This window comes from Halyomorpha halys, unplaced genomic scaffold, assembly GCF_000696795.3.
Source record: "Halyomorpha halys isolate HHAL.00 unplaced genomic scaffold, Hhal_1.1 Scaffold111.1, whole genome shotgun sequence".
NCBI classification, from domain to species: domain Eukaryota; kingdom Metazoa; phylum Arthropoda; class Insecta; order Hemiptera; family Pentatomidae; genus Halyomorpha; species Halyomorpha halys.
The window spans coordinates 1,051,993-1,066,013 of NW_027109684.1; the positions used below are offsets into that span (position 1 = coordinate 1,051,993).

The following is a 14,021-nucleotide window of genomic DNA, read 5'->3' on the forward strand; positions in this document are numbered from 1 at the left end:
ACACACAGGGACGGTAACAGTTGTAGTGAATGTTGCAGCCAATAACACCGTGTAGACTGAGGTTCGCTGTCGGACTATCTGGACTTTTCAAATACTTCATAGTACTATCAACTGTCAGCGCTTGCACGACAGATACCTATCACGTGGAACCTCAGCTTTAGTGCCGAAACTCTAATGTCAGATAGATATCCTGTATGCGATTTCATCTTATTAATATCAATATCATTATCATTGCATTACTGTATCAATTTTATTAATAAGACAGCGCTTAATGGGTTTACAATAATTAAATATCAATCGATAATTTAACACATCCATATCAACATCGATTGTCAATATATTGAAAAAAAAAATAAGTTATGCATTCATAGACTTATTTTCTGTATATTTGAGATAAAAAAATTGTGTTTCAATATTCAAAATATTTAGAATAAACTATTGATAGACTTAATTGAAAAATATTTTAACTTCATACAAGCGGAAATATTTATAACATTTTTACAATTACCATTTTAAATCTACTTTAATATTTTTCTTTTTATAAAATAATATTAACAAAAACGGTATGGAGAAAATTATTTTTTTATTATTCTTCAGAGATTCAGTCATAGCTTTACCTAAAGTTTATATTAGCAATCATTAATTATAAAATATTTTTAAATTTTGAAATTTCAACAAATATTAAGTGAAAAATAGGATAGTTAAATTAATATTTAATAACATATTTTTTTTTAAAACAAGATTTTTAAAATTCTTCATTAGAAAGGATATACTTTTAATTTTAATTTAGTAAACAATTGAAGTAATAATTATTAATAATCTAATCAACTAATTATTACTTTTTTAAACTGAAATAATCCTTACAGTATTTTTCTTTTGAAAACAGACAATTTAGATGATTAGATTCTAAATAAATTTCCAGCGCCATCTTTTGAAAAATTAGGAACTAGTAGTGTGACATAAACAATAGAAGTGACACAAACAGATAAGTATTGCAGGTAACCTAAAAATACCACAGGTAGAAAAAGGTAATACTAAACCTGATTTATTCTTCTTCCTATAATAAAGCATCCACTAATTTATTTTTTTTTTCTGTTTTAGAGGGATCAGAAAAAAAAGATCGATATCTCCATGCTCAACTTTGTTAGCCAAGTTTATAACTAATTTGCCCATATTTCAGAGATAGAAGTTCAGTTTACTTGCAAAAATAATCACATTTCCATAATTCAATTTAAATTTCTAAGAGAAAAAAGATTTTTGAATTGTGAAAAATGCTACATGATTATAATATAATATATAATCTCCTTTATTTAAAAATAAAAATAAAATATTGCTTCAAGGTGGCCTTGGTTTTGAGAAACTACCAGGCCTCATCAAAATCTTAGTTTCGGTCAGAAATGGAAATGTCCACCTCTGGCTCTCCTCACATCATTCTTTACTTAAAATATTTAATTAAGTCAGAAGTTATCTTCAGTAATATTAATAAGGAAATATTTTACTGAATAAGGAAGCAATCAAAGAGAGTACTGTTCTAATTAATTGGATTTTACATTCATGGTTATAAAATTCAATATGGTATATGATGGTTTTTGTATCTAATATTGACTTCTAGCTTAGATCTGTTATTTCCCAATAGATATTCGCAATTATATGATAATATTTCATACCTTTGTATGTCCTGTAATACAATACATAAAAAAAAATTCACGAATTATTATAATTATTTTTTTCAATTTATAAACGAATTCTTAAGGAGATATACAATTTCCTGATTCTATTCAGAATTTGAGAAATAGCATATTTTTTAATGAAATAACATTGATTAATATTTTCAATTGTCATTCAAATAGTTTTTATTTCATAAATATAATAAACACAACTGTATTGCTTCAGGATACACCATTATGCAAATCGTTTTATTTATTTTTTTTAAACTTGTAATATAACAACTATATTTCTTATGTTGGTAAAACTATGGTTTTTATTGTTTCTTTAAGAAAAAAAAAATAGTTTTCCAATAAAATACAGTGTAGATTGCTTAGAAATGAAAATAAAGATCATTTAAAATAAAATACAAATCATTCTTTCAAATAAAATACAGATTTAATTGTTATTTGAAATTCATAGTAGTTTTAACCACAATTTGAAATTGACAGTAACACTTCATCTCTATTCAAAGACCAAAGACTTAGGATTGACAACTATTCCAGGTAATAAATTTAATTACATCACTAAAAGAAGCTATTTGCAACTATGATAGTAAAATAAGCCACAAGTACTCAAGAAGTTTAGATTTAATTGGTTTGTATAAAATCAATAATAACAATTAATTCTAAAATGACTATCATCGGACTTGGATCATAACTCATCATAACTCTTGAATGAGTTGTTATAGTTTATAGTAATGTGGTTAAGTATGAGGAAGTTAAACGTATTATTATAGCCAATAATGTGTGAGTAACTAGTACTTGTCGAGAAGTTTTTAATGGCATATAACAAACTTCAATTACTAACTTGTTATAGAGTCCAATTCAAAGTGATAATTTTAAATTACTAAGAGAAGAACTACTTTTCTTTTAATTATTATAGGTGATTGACCATATGTAAACCAAGAAGGAGATGGTCCAGGTAAGGGTCAGAAAAATAATATTTAAAAAAAAAATGTCAACTATTTATTAATGGGCAATATTACGACTCATGTTGTAGGTCTTCTTCAGGGCTAAAAGAATATTTACATATAAAACTGACACAAAAGTAGATTTTTTTAATAAGATTTTTATATAAAAAGATATAATGTCAGTGTTCTGTAAACCCTTCATTAGCACATATTCACATGTAAAGAATTTCATTGTTATTAATTATATAGGTTATTAGTAAATTGATATGCATTCCAACAACTTTACTAATGAAATTTAAATATTAAAATTCATATTCAATGTAATTCAAAGTGATTCCCTAGAACAATAAGATAGGCTGGGCATTTTCCATCCATATCAGCAGTCGCCATATGGCATTGGATATGTGTTAATGTCATGCTCTCCAGACCACTGGATATTTTAGTTTGGAGTGACATCAAACAAAAAGTCCAGTCAATTAACTTATTTCTTTACGAACAAGGATAACTGAAACTTGTGAAATATTAACACATATTCAGTACCATTGGGCCACTCCTGCTGTGGAAGAAAGATGCCCAGCCTAAGTTAATGCTCAAGGTAATCACTGAACAATATTTAATATGAATGTTAAGGTTTACTTCCATAAGGAATTTTTTTCATATTTTGAAATCCTCAATTCATATTTTAAATTTGGACGCTTAACCTTGAAAAACTCTGTAAAATAATCGTATTTTTATAGATTTAAAATCTACCCACGGTAGCATAAAGACATCAAAGCATTATGGTGCTCTACAAGAACTTGGGGTCCCAGATAAAGTTATAAGACTAGCAAAGATAACACTGAATGATGTTAAATCTTCTGTCAAAATTCAGACAGAGCTTTTCAGTAAGGCTCTTTGTGAACAAAGAGCTTCCACAAGGAGACACAGTGGTTTGCATGTTATTTCACTAAGCCCTAGAGAAGGTTGTTGGAAATTCTGTTATCCTAACCAGGACAAGGATATTAACCACTCGAAAAGGTATATCATTTACCATTGGAAAAATGAGGGGTAGCAAACATCATCAGGTAGATTATGTAGCCCAGATGAATATGGTAAATACTCCAAGAAATCCTAGAAGGAAACCTCTACCTCTGAAATAGAGGAAAGCCAAACCTCAAGTGGGAGGACTATGTGGCACAGAACACCAAAACAATACTAGAAGTAAGAAGCTGGAGAGCAGAGGCATAGAACAAGACCACCTGGCAAAACCTTAGCGCAAGACCCACATTGGACTGTAGCAGCACAGGAGTAAATAAGTATATGCCTACCTTCACGCCAGTTTTATACATAGATCTCTTTTATAGTCCCACATTAGCTTGATGTACTCTGTATCTTTTCCATTTAGCCTTGATGAAGACCTGCAATAAGTGTCCAAGTATCGGCTCGAAATAAATAGTTTACACTACTATTTAATTGTTTTTTCTTTCCTTACAGCAACCCAGATTATGTATTCCTCCATATTTTTTTTTTTTTTTTTTTTTTTTTTTTTTATCTCAAGCAAATGAGGAAATTCCTTGATTTGCAGACCATATATTACATAATATCACACAACTTTCACTTACCATAAAAATTTGTATTTTAGGGTTACTCTAGGGTTCATCATTTGAAAATAACGAATATCAACTAGAATACAACACTTTAACAAAAGGTAATGAAGCCATCTACTTATATAAATTTAATATAAATTACATTCAATTGGAAGTTTATTAACCTCAAAAAAGTTTTATGAATTGACTTATAGACTTTCTAAAGAGAAAATTCAGAATAGTTATTTATTTCAAATAAGCAAAATTAAAGGCACTTTAGGAGAAGATTTCTTTTAAAATTGGTCATTTAAGCTCTGTAAGACTATTTTAATGAGTATAAAACTCATCGGATATTAAAAGCTACTTAATCGTACAGCGATTTTCAGAGCTTAATTAAAATCATTAGACCCGTTTTTGAGGAAATCCTAAAATAGTGCAAAATAAATTCTATAAAGTGGCAATTCCAGTTGATCAATTTTAACAAAAATGTTGCTGTAACATTCAAGACAACAAATGACCTAATTTCATTTTTATACAACCTTTTGCATGAACATATACACACAAGCATTTTGCTAAAATTTGGTTGTCGAGAACCTAATGGGGGTCGAACAGTCATAAACTTGAATTCAAAACAAAAATATCAAAGATTTACTATATCATTAATCAATTACATAAACTTAAGTTCTTGTTATCAATATAGTCTAAAATATATAGCTCAAACTTGAAGAAGCTTTATGGAAAAGTAACAATATTTTCCTAAATGCTTTTTTTTTCTAAGAGATAAAATGTAAATAAAAATTTTGGATAAAAAAATTTAAAAAACGATGATAAAATGAAAATAAAGATAAAGGAAAAGAGGATATATCAACTGTTTTCATTAGCAAATAAATAAATATATAAGTGAAAATATAATAGAATAAATTAAGTTAATAGCTAACAAGTGAACTAATGAAAGATGATAAAGCCTACCTTAAAATGAGATTTGAGAAGCAACCGGGTGATTTCATCAATGACCGCCTTGAGATCTGCTGACAATCCATGGGGAGCTGAGGCAGTTTCGAGATCTTTCAACGTGTCTAAAACTTCTCGCCATTTGAGCACTCCATCGGAACTGGGTGCTCTTGTAGGGCTCATCACCTTACTTGATATTCGGTCATATAGCTGCAGAATAAATATTTTTCATTGAATATATTGTTATGGTAAGAAAATAACAGTGTTTGAGATAAATTAAATAAACATTCTACTAAAAAAACATACAGTATTAAGAAGTGAACTATTGTATCCTAAAACCCTGGAGCAAACGATGTATTTAATGTAACTACTTGTATTTACCGTAATAGTTGCATATACATGTCAAACCTTACTCTGATATTTTAAATTTTTATCAGAATTGTATTTAATAAATAAAAAATATTAATTTCTCATTCAGTTTGAACAAAGTCAGATTCCTACAGATATTTTACCTAATGTGATAGATTCTTTAATACTTCAGTGGAATCCAATCATGTATTTTTATTATTTCACTATAAATGATAATTTTGTCCACAATAATTCTAGCAATATCATGTTCACAAAAACAGCAAAAATCTGCTGCTCAGATGTCATTTACTTTTTATACCTATGCAGATATTTTCATGATATTTATGATACAAAACCTTCCATAATAAATAGTGAAAATAGGTTTGATTGTGTATGGATGTATTTACATATACCTCCCTGCCATATTTGGAGTATATAAGACTGATAAACCTATTATAAAATGAATAATTAAGAAGAGTGTTTATGTAAAACATCTTGTATCTTTCCATTGCTGTGAAAAATATTCACTTCAAAATTAAAATATTTAAATAATAAAACCATTAGGGGTGTCAAAAAACATAATAACTAACCCAAGCCTTTAGTAAACGATATAATAATTTTAAAAATTATGTGAATTTATATTATAGTCCCTGCTTTAATTGAAATGATTAAGAATACAGACCTCAAGAAGAGCATGAAGCTGCCTGTCTTCAAGAATCGAGTGTAAGAAATCTCGATCACCAGGAGGAGGTTCTTGGAGGCAGTGTATATCATCTAACGAATCCAGTACCATACTTACAGCTGTAACATAAGCAAAGATAAGATAAATATCCAGTTGACCATTACTATGATAAAAAATTGACTTGACAATTTAAATTAAATGTTCTTATAATTTGTATTCCTCCAACATGAGGTTATTAATATATTGAACGAAACTTTAGCAACAAACATTTAAAAAAAAAAAATTAAAATTAACAAACATTTATCTTTCCTTCATAATCAAAGAAAACAAAGTTTTTGAAACTTAGAGATATAATTTCTTTCCTGTGTCTTATTAATGAAAACATAACATATTTCAATATTTTATTTAATAAAAAATGCAAAATTGTTCATAAGATATTTTGTGATTTCTTTTTTCCTTTGGACTAGTGATTTACCTTCATACTAGGAATCGCAGGGAATGAACTGACCGATTACGCTGAAAGGGAAGCACTCGTGCTTCCAGGACGAGTTGAAGCGATTTTAACTACATCAAAAATGAGCAAACCCCTTGAAAAGGAAATCAAAGATAAATGGCAATTTTTGTGAAATGAAAGCACAAGGAGTAAACTAAAAATTATGAGGTCGTTACTGACCAGGCTGAGAATAGGTCACATGAGGCTCATCCACTCCTATCTTATCTCAAAAGAAACGCCTCCGAACTGCCAGTATTGCAACTTGACAATTAGCCATATTTTTCAAGAATGCCCATATTTCACATCACGCCTCAATAGCTTAGGATTAAACCCGGATATTTCAAAAACCCTCAGAGATGATGATAAAACAGTGAAATTGGTGTTTCAGGTTTTAAAATCAAAAAGACTACTGACATAAATATAACATCAGACAGATAAAAAAATAAGTAATAATGAAATTTAAAAAAATAAAATAAGAAATTAAATTAAATAAGGTAATAATGGCATTAATGACCAATGATTTTTTACTAATTTCAGATTAACAATATATAATTCTTTCAAAGGTTTCGGATTGTAACTAAAAATAGTTATGAAATTTTATTCAGTATCTATTAATTGTCTTTTATTACATTTAAAGTTAATGAACTTTATTAAAAAATAGCCAAATTAATTTTCTTTGCATTAAAAATTTTTTATTATTGATAATTTTCCTTACTATTATTGATAACTCTTTGTTTAAAGGTCATGTTTTAAAAAACTTTTTTAAACAATTCACATTTGAAATTTGGTCATCCTTTCTCCTGTAATTAAATATATTTATTATTTTGTATTAATAATTCATTAAATATTTATACATTCTTCGGACAATGAAGTCTTAATGCAATTGAGAAAGATTAGGCGTTCTAGCCTTACCCGTTCAAATCAGATGTTTCTATTTTTCTTTTTTTGTCCTTTAGTTAATTATAAAATCCTTAATAATTGTATTTCTCCATTGTTTATTATTACTAACAATGAGAACTGTTTATTATTGCAAACTATGAGAACTGTTTATTTTTTCAAATAAACAAAATTAAAGGTACTTTAGATAAAGTTTTTAAAAATTTGTCATTTAAGCCCTGTCGGACTACTTTAATGGGGATAAGACCTAGTTGTTTAATAACAATTTAAGTTGTTTAATAAATTGAATAACATAAAATGATTTAATCAAAATTGTTAGAGCTGTTTTCGATAAAATTGGTATATTTTACCAAAAAAGTTGCTGTCACATCCTATATACCCTCTTAAATATGTAATTTCAGTTTCGTAGATTGTTCACACAATTAAAAACACATAGACCATTTTGGGAGACTGGTTATTTGGACTCAGGGATCTCAAAAGGTGTATTTCAATCAAAAAACTCAAATTTGAAATTTTTCACGATTGCATTCTTTCTCTTACAATATATTCCAAATATATGTTAAATGAAAGTAAAAAAATATATAATGAAAGAAAAAAACACAAGTAAGGGTATGCAAAATTATCAATAATAAAATATTTGAAGTGTAAAGAAAATGAATTTTAGCTATTTTTCAATAAAATTTAAATGTAATAAACTATAAAGATGAAAAAATTTGATAGATAATGAATAACATTTAGTAACTGTTTTTATAGAAAATGATGATGATAAGAACATTAAACTATGAGAAGAAAATGGTTGGAGGTGCAGTCAGAATATAACACAAATAAGTTTAAATAACTTATTTGTTTTATATTCTGACCACACCCTCCAACTATCTTCTAATATATATTATATATTATCCACAGTCAACTATCTTCTTATCATTATTTACACTATCTAATATTATTTGTAAAATTAATATTATTTGATTATTAATAATATAGAATATGATTTACCAGCTGATGTTGCATCATCGTCACCATAGTCAGAGAAGTGGTCAGGGTCAGATGGATCTAAAGACCACTTGGGAGATGCAACAGCAGCCATCACAGCACCTTTCAGTCTTCTTCGAGCATTTAATTTCTTCATTTCTTCTATTGTCTCTCCAAGATGCATTTTACTTACTGCTTTGTCTCTATCCTAAAGGCGGAAATGTATTTAATAACAAAGCATAAATCAGCTGCTAAAAATTAACATAAAAACCAAATAAAAATGTATTACTAATTTAGTTAACACTCTGCCGGGCACGCTATGTTGAGTCACACCACCGGACACATAGCAATGTTAATACTGGATATTGTTTTTATAAATTTTTTCAAATGCATTGTAGGGGATTAAAAAATACAAACCCAATTCTGCTGTTTTTAATTTTTATTACATAAGCCCCTATAGTGAAATACATGGTAATGCATGGTTTGTTTTCCTGGCTGTTCCATAGGTAGAGTACATCTGGTTAGGAGCACCAGATTGGTACTTCAGGATTCAGCATGCTCAAGAAACTTACTGGTTCCTCGCAGTTGTCTTAAGTTACTCAGAAGATGTTCAATTGGTAATTGCTAGAAGTTATTATCTCACCACTTGTTCCAAAAACTTCTTAAGGAGCACCACATTCATGCCCGGCAGAGAGTTAAATTAGTTAACAATTTCCACCATTCAGATATATCATGGAAAAGAAGCCAAAACTTCATTAAAAAAAGGGAAATTTATACATAAAATCTATTCATACAGCCCAGAAGTGAATGTAAAAACTAAGGTTTATCCATAATAAATTATAGTATCAAGGTAAATCAAAGTACCATGTCAAAAAATTTCTCACTTACTCTGAGCCACCGATGATTGAGTACTTCTTGAATAGTTATCCTTTGGTTGGGGTCTACATGTAGCATTCTTCTAACTAAATCTTTAGCTCCATCACTAATTGTTTCCCAAAGTGGTGAATCCATCTAGAAACCAAACCATAACCATACATCCCAAATTATATTTTACAGGAGAATTGAATTGAAAAAAAAGACAAAAGTCTTGATTGTGAAAAAAAAAGTTTATTTATAATCAACAAAATTTTCAGAAACAGTGAATATAAGTGTTGAAAGCAGTTTTGTTTATTTCGATCGAATGGTTACCTGCAAAATTTCTTACCAATATGAAACAAAGTAGAGGGAGCATTATGGTCTGTAAACACCTCATGAGCTAAGCTAAGAAATTTAATAGTCATTGATAGAGATTTATAAGTAGGGATAAATGTTCATATATTGTGACCATATTTATAACTTTAAGTAAGGCCTAAGGGAAAATTATTATTTTCAAAAAGAGAAACATTTTTAATGTACAACAAGAATTGAAGAGGTCAATATAATAATAAATAAAATAAATATAGTACAGTCCAATATTAATAATATAAAGCACACAATCGAATATAATATTCTGAATAAAATGTGATTATTTTGTTGAAGGCATACTCGTATTTAAATGTAAAAAAAAAAAAAAAAAAATCCTCACATATAGTTTCCCTTGACATATTGAATGATATAGGCGATGCCTCGTTCCAATGAAGGGAAGGGTACCCGACAGAAGGATATGAAGAAGGACCCCTGCAGACCAGATGTCTCCTGGTTTTCCATATTGTTGCTTGTCAACAACTTCTGGCGCCATAAACTGAGGTGTCCCAATGCGGCCTAAAAGTAAAGCAGTTAATACGTTTTTTTTTAAATAATTAATTTTCACTTTACTTATACTAAGGATTAAAATTCACACAATGCGTCAAACAAGGTCACAATTTAAAGTCTAAACAGAATATAATTTAAACATTTAAACTGTGAACTGTATCTTATTTCCATTTTCATAATTCAAAAACATGAACTTAAAACAAAAATTTATAAATACAAAATAAAATAACCACACTCTTAATTTGAATTTCATTACAATTAAATTAGGGTTATTTTCATAGATATTCAGTGAACTTTAAGTGATAGTAAGTTTAATTTCCTTTCTCACAGCTTTTCCCTTAACAATGGAAAGGGTAATAGCTTATCCTTATGTTTTATGTTAAAACTTAAGAAATACTTACACATAAAAGCAATACATAAATAATTTTGCCTACTTAGATAAATTAAGAAACTATTAAAAAATCAAAATAACTATTAGTAATATATAATAGTCTCTTTATAAACCATTTCTACAGTAAACGATTTTTTTTCAGTGATAAAAATTTCAACAAATTATAGATTGTCAATAAAATCAAGATGGCGGTCACAAAAGGTGATTCAAATTGATCAAATCAATTATACTTCCACTTCAGAAAATCAAAAAACAAAAATAGTCTAATCAAACTGAATTTCAATATTTTTTACAACTTAAAACAATCTTCAGTAGGAAGTTGATAATATATATATAAATAATTAAATATAATGAAATTATAATTCGTTTATGTCAGGAAAGGGACTAATGCAGTCTTATTACAAAAAATATATATCTTATTAACTGAAAAGTGATTACTAAACCTGTTTTATTAACAAATACCTTTATGTAATCCATATTAATTTAGAATATAACATTAAATGAGTCTTTAGGTCAAACCAAAAAACAAATTAAATTACGGACTAAGTTTTCTAGGAATTTTCCATCTTACAGCTGTACCAGACTGGATTCCTAGACAGTGCTACCAACTTCCAAGTACTAATATTTTAATATAAATAACGTTGATAATTCAGAATGAAAAAAAAAAAAACATTAAATATTTGACGCATACAATTTTGAATTTAAAACCAAAACATTAATCTTACTCATTTTAATATGAAATAAAAATAATATTAAAATATAAATAAATATTATACACGAAAATTATTAGTATTTATTATCATAGTAAATGACAAAGAAATAAATTATCAATAATAAAGCTAAAACATGTTCAAAATATAATTCATTTAAACAAGTTAGTTTAATAAATTGAACCTTTGCAAGAAGAGTGACCTAACTCAAAATTGGTAGTTCCTGGGAAAGCAAATTCATGGTAAGGGTTTCATTGTCATAGGTGCCTCCAGAAATTAATTTTTGGGATGGGGGAGTCACAAAAAATAACAACTTTTTTATTTATTTAACTTCTGTTTTTCTGCTAAAACCAATGAAGAAATGCATCCCACTGAATGAAAACCAAACCACAGTCAATGATATCCAACAAAAACTGATAAGTCGTCAGGGGCTTTGAACAAAATTTTAGAGTTTACTTTACAATAGAATATATATATAATTCTAAATACGATTATTGGTAAAAAATATTTAAAATCTTTTTTGTTTAGGATTCCATATAAAATAATATTTGTAACTATTCCAAAAATTACAATTATATTTTTGTATAGGAGGGGCCTCCCTCTCTTCAAATTGATCTTCCCTCTTTGGGGATCCACCAATGTTCATTGTTAATTCAAATTATTTAATAGTTTGGAAGGTTGTTGAATGACCATAAGTAATTAATAAAAGAAAGTTGGTCCCAGTGCAGCCAAAATAACTCAAATAGTAAATAAAATATTTATTATGAGTCAACTTTTGCCCCACTTTGCAGGGCTTCATCAGAACTAAAAAGAAACAAACAACCAAAATTATGTAATGGAGTTGTTTGTATCTTTTTTAGCCCTGAAGAAGCCCTGCAAAGTGGGGCAAAACATTGACTCGTAATCAATAGTTTATTTACTATTTGAGCTATTTTGGACCGCACCTATACCATCTTTCTTTTATTTAATAGTTTGATTCTTAAAGTATTATTTCTCAATATTTAGATCCAAAGAATTAACTAAGATAAAAATTATTTGTTACATATAATTATAACTTATTTGAATATCACTATCTTTTGAGTTGGAATGTATCTATGACATTCCGGTCAGGTTTGAGTTACAAAAAAGACCCTATTTAAGTTATAAATATATCATAAGAAAGCTTGAAATGTGATGTTTTGGGTTAGAAAACACTTCTGGCAAAAGAATGATAAAATGTAAAGGATGTACTTTTTCAGAGATGGAAGATATAACCAGTGGCTAACCAAGGGAGGGAGATGCAGTCTAAGGCTTCCTTAAATTTAATTTTTTTTTTTTGTCAGTCAGACAAAAATGTTATTTATTGGTTGTTCTTAAATTAGAAGTTGCAGTTTTTTTTCTGTTAACAGCCTCAAAAATAAATCCATCCCATGCCCTCAATTGTTCTAGGTATGCTACTAGATGTAGCTGCATTCTGATTAATTTAACTTTATTTTAAACCTATTTAATATTTCTTTATTTATATTATATTTATTTTATTTATCTGGGAATCATTAAATTTTTTTTCATTTTTCGGATACTCATAATATTATTACTTTTGCCATATCTGTAATGGTTATTAGTTCATTATATCAAAGCCTCCCAAAATGAATGTTACAACTATTTTTTTATGCTATCCATATTTAATATACAATATGAAAGGAGATTATAAGTTTCTAAGGAAAAAATGACTTTCCAAGAAAATATAAAATGGTTGTTTTGGAATCATTTTTAATAAAGCATTAAATTTTGAAACATAGCGCTCATTTTGTGAGGATAAGATATAATATTAAATAATCAATATTGCAGATTTATACTTCTTTTTGACATACAGAAGCAGACAAACATGCCTATGCTATTACCATGTTAATAATCTATGAGCAATTATATTGTTTATATGGAACGATTTGTCCCTTTGGTAAATAAAAATTCAATTTAATTTTTGTACCATAGAGGTAAACTATCATAAAGGCATGATAGAAAATCATTCAGATTACAAAGATTTTAATTTTTTCATTATTATTAAATTAGACAAGGAATGACCTTTGATCAGTAAGTGGGTTGCTCTAAAATTAACTATTGATGCATTGTTTTTTATAACTTCAATGCCTTTAAGTATAACAAGAGCAGTTTCCAAACATGTGGTTTGAGTTGAGTTTTTTTTCATATTGTTGCCTTGGTTTAATAAGGTTCTAACTAACAACCTTTGAAAACTGTACTTTTCAAAACCGATTACAATAAAGCTGTTTAACATTCAAATAAATTTTAATCCCATCAGTTGAAAAATTAAAGAACTAGTAATGAGATATAGTTCTATCTATTTGGTGAAAAGTTTTAATAATGAATTGTAACTTTTAAGCTCAAAATCATGGTAAATGAAGCTAAAAACTTGTCAAGCCAAGGCAACGATTAATTATAGATTTGTATGAAATAATGATAGTTTTACAATAGAAATATTTAAATTTATGAAAGTAATTAGAAACATTACAACTACATTATAAACATTAATAAAATTAATCGCAAATATAATAGTTCAACCATGAAGTATGCAGTTATTTTATAATGTTAAGGTCCTTTTGAGAATACCAAACTTCCAATTTATCATCAATAAATGTAGTTAGTAACCATTTCTAAACCATATATATA

The 14,021-nt window shown here is 27.8% G+C and overlaps 1 protein-coding gene across 11 annotated transcripts in view; it reads right to left on the bottom strand.

Annotated features, from left to right (window-relative positions):
• Nucleotides 1-14,021, bottom strand: part of CASK (peripheral plasma membrane protein CASK) — a 934,116-nt gene that overhangs the window by 579,094 nt on the left and 341,001 nt on the right. For all 11 annotated transcript variants that reach the window (XM_067047816.1, XM_067047817.1, XM_067047813.1 and 8 more), the window contains 5 exons: nucleotides 10,090-10,265; nucleotides 9,414-9,536; nucleotides 8,550-8,733; nucleotides 6,164-6,282; nucleotides 5,152-5,343 (listed from right to left, as the gene is read on the bottom strand). In XM_067047816.1, coding sequence (XP_066903917.1) covers nucleotides 5,152-5,343; nucleotides 6,164-6,282; nucleotides 8,550-8,733; nucleotides 9,414-9,536; nucleotides 10,090-10,265 — 794 coding nt within the window. The remainder of the gene's footprint in view (nucleotides 1-5,151; nucleotides 5,344-6,163; nucleotides 6,283-8,549; nucleotides 8,734-9,413; nucleotides 9,537-10,089; nucleotides 10,266-14,021) is intronic.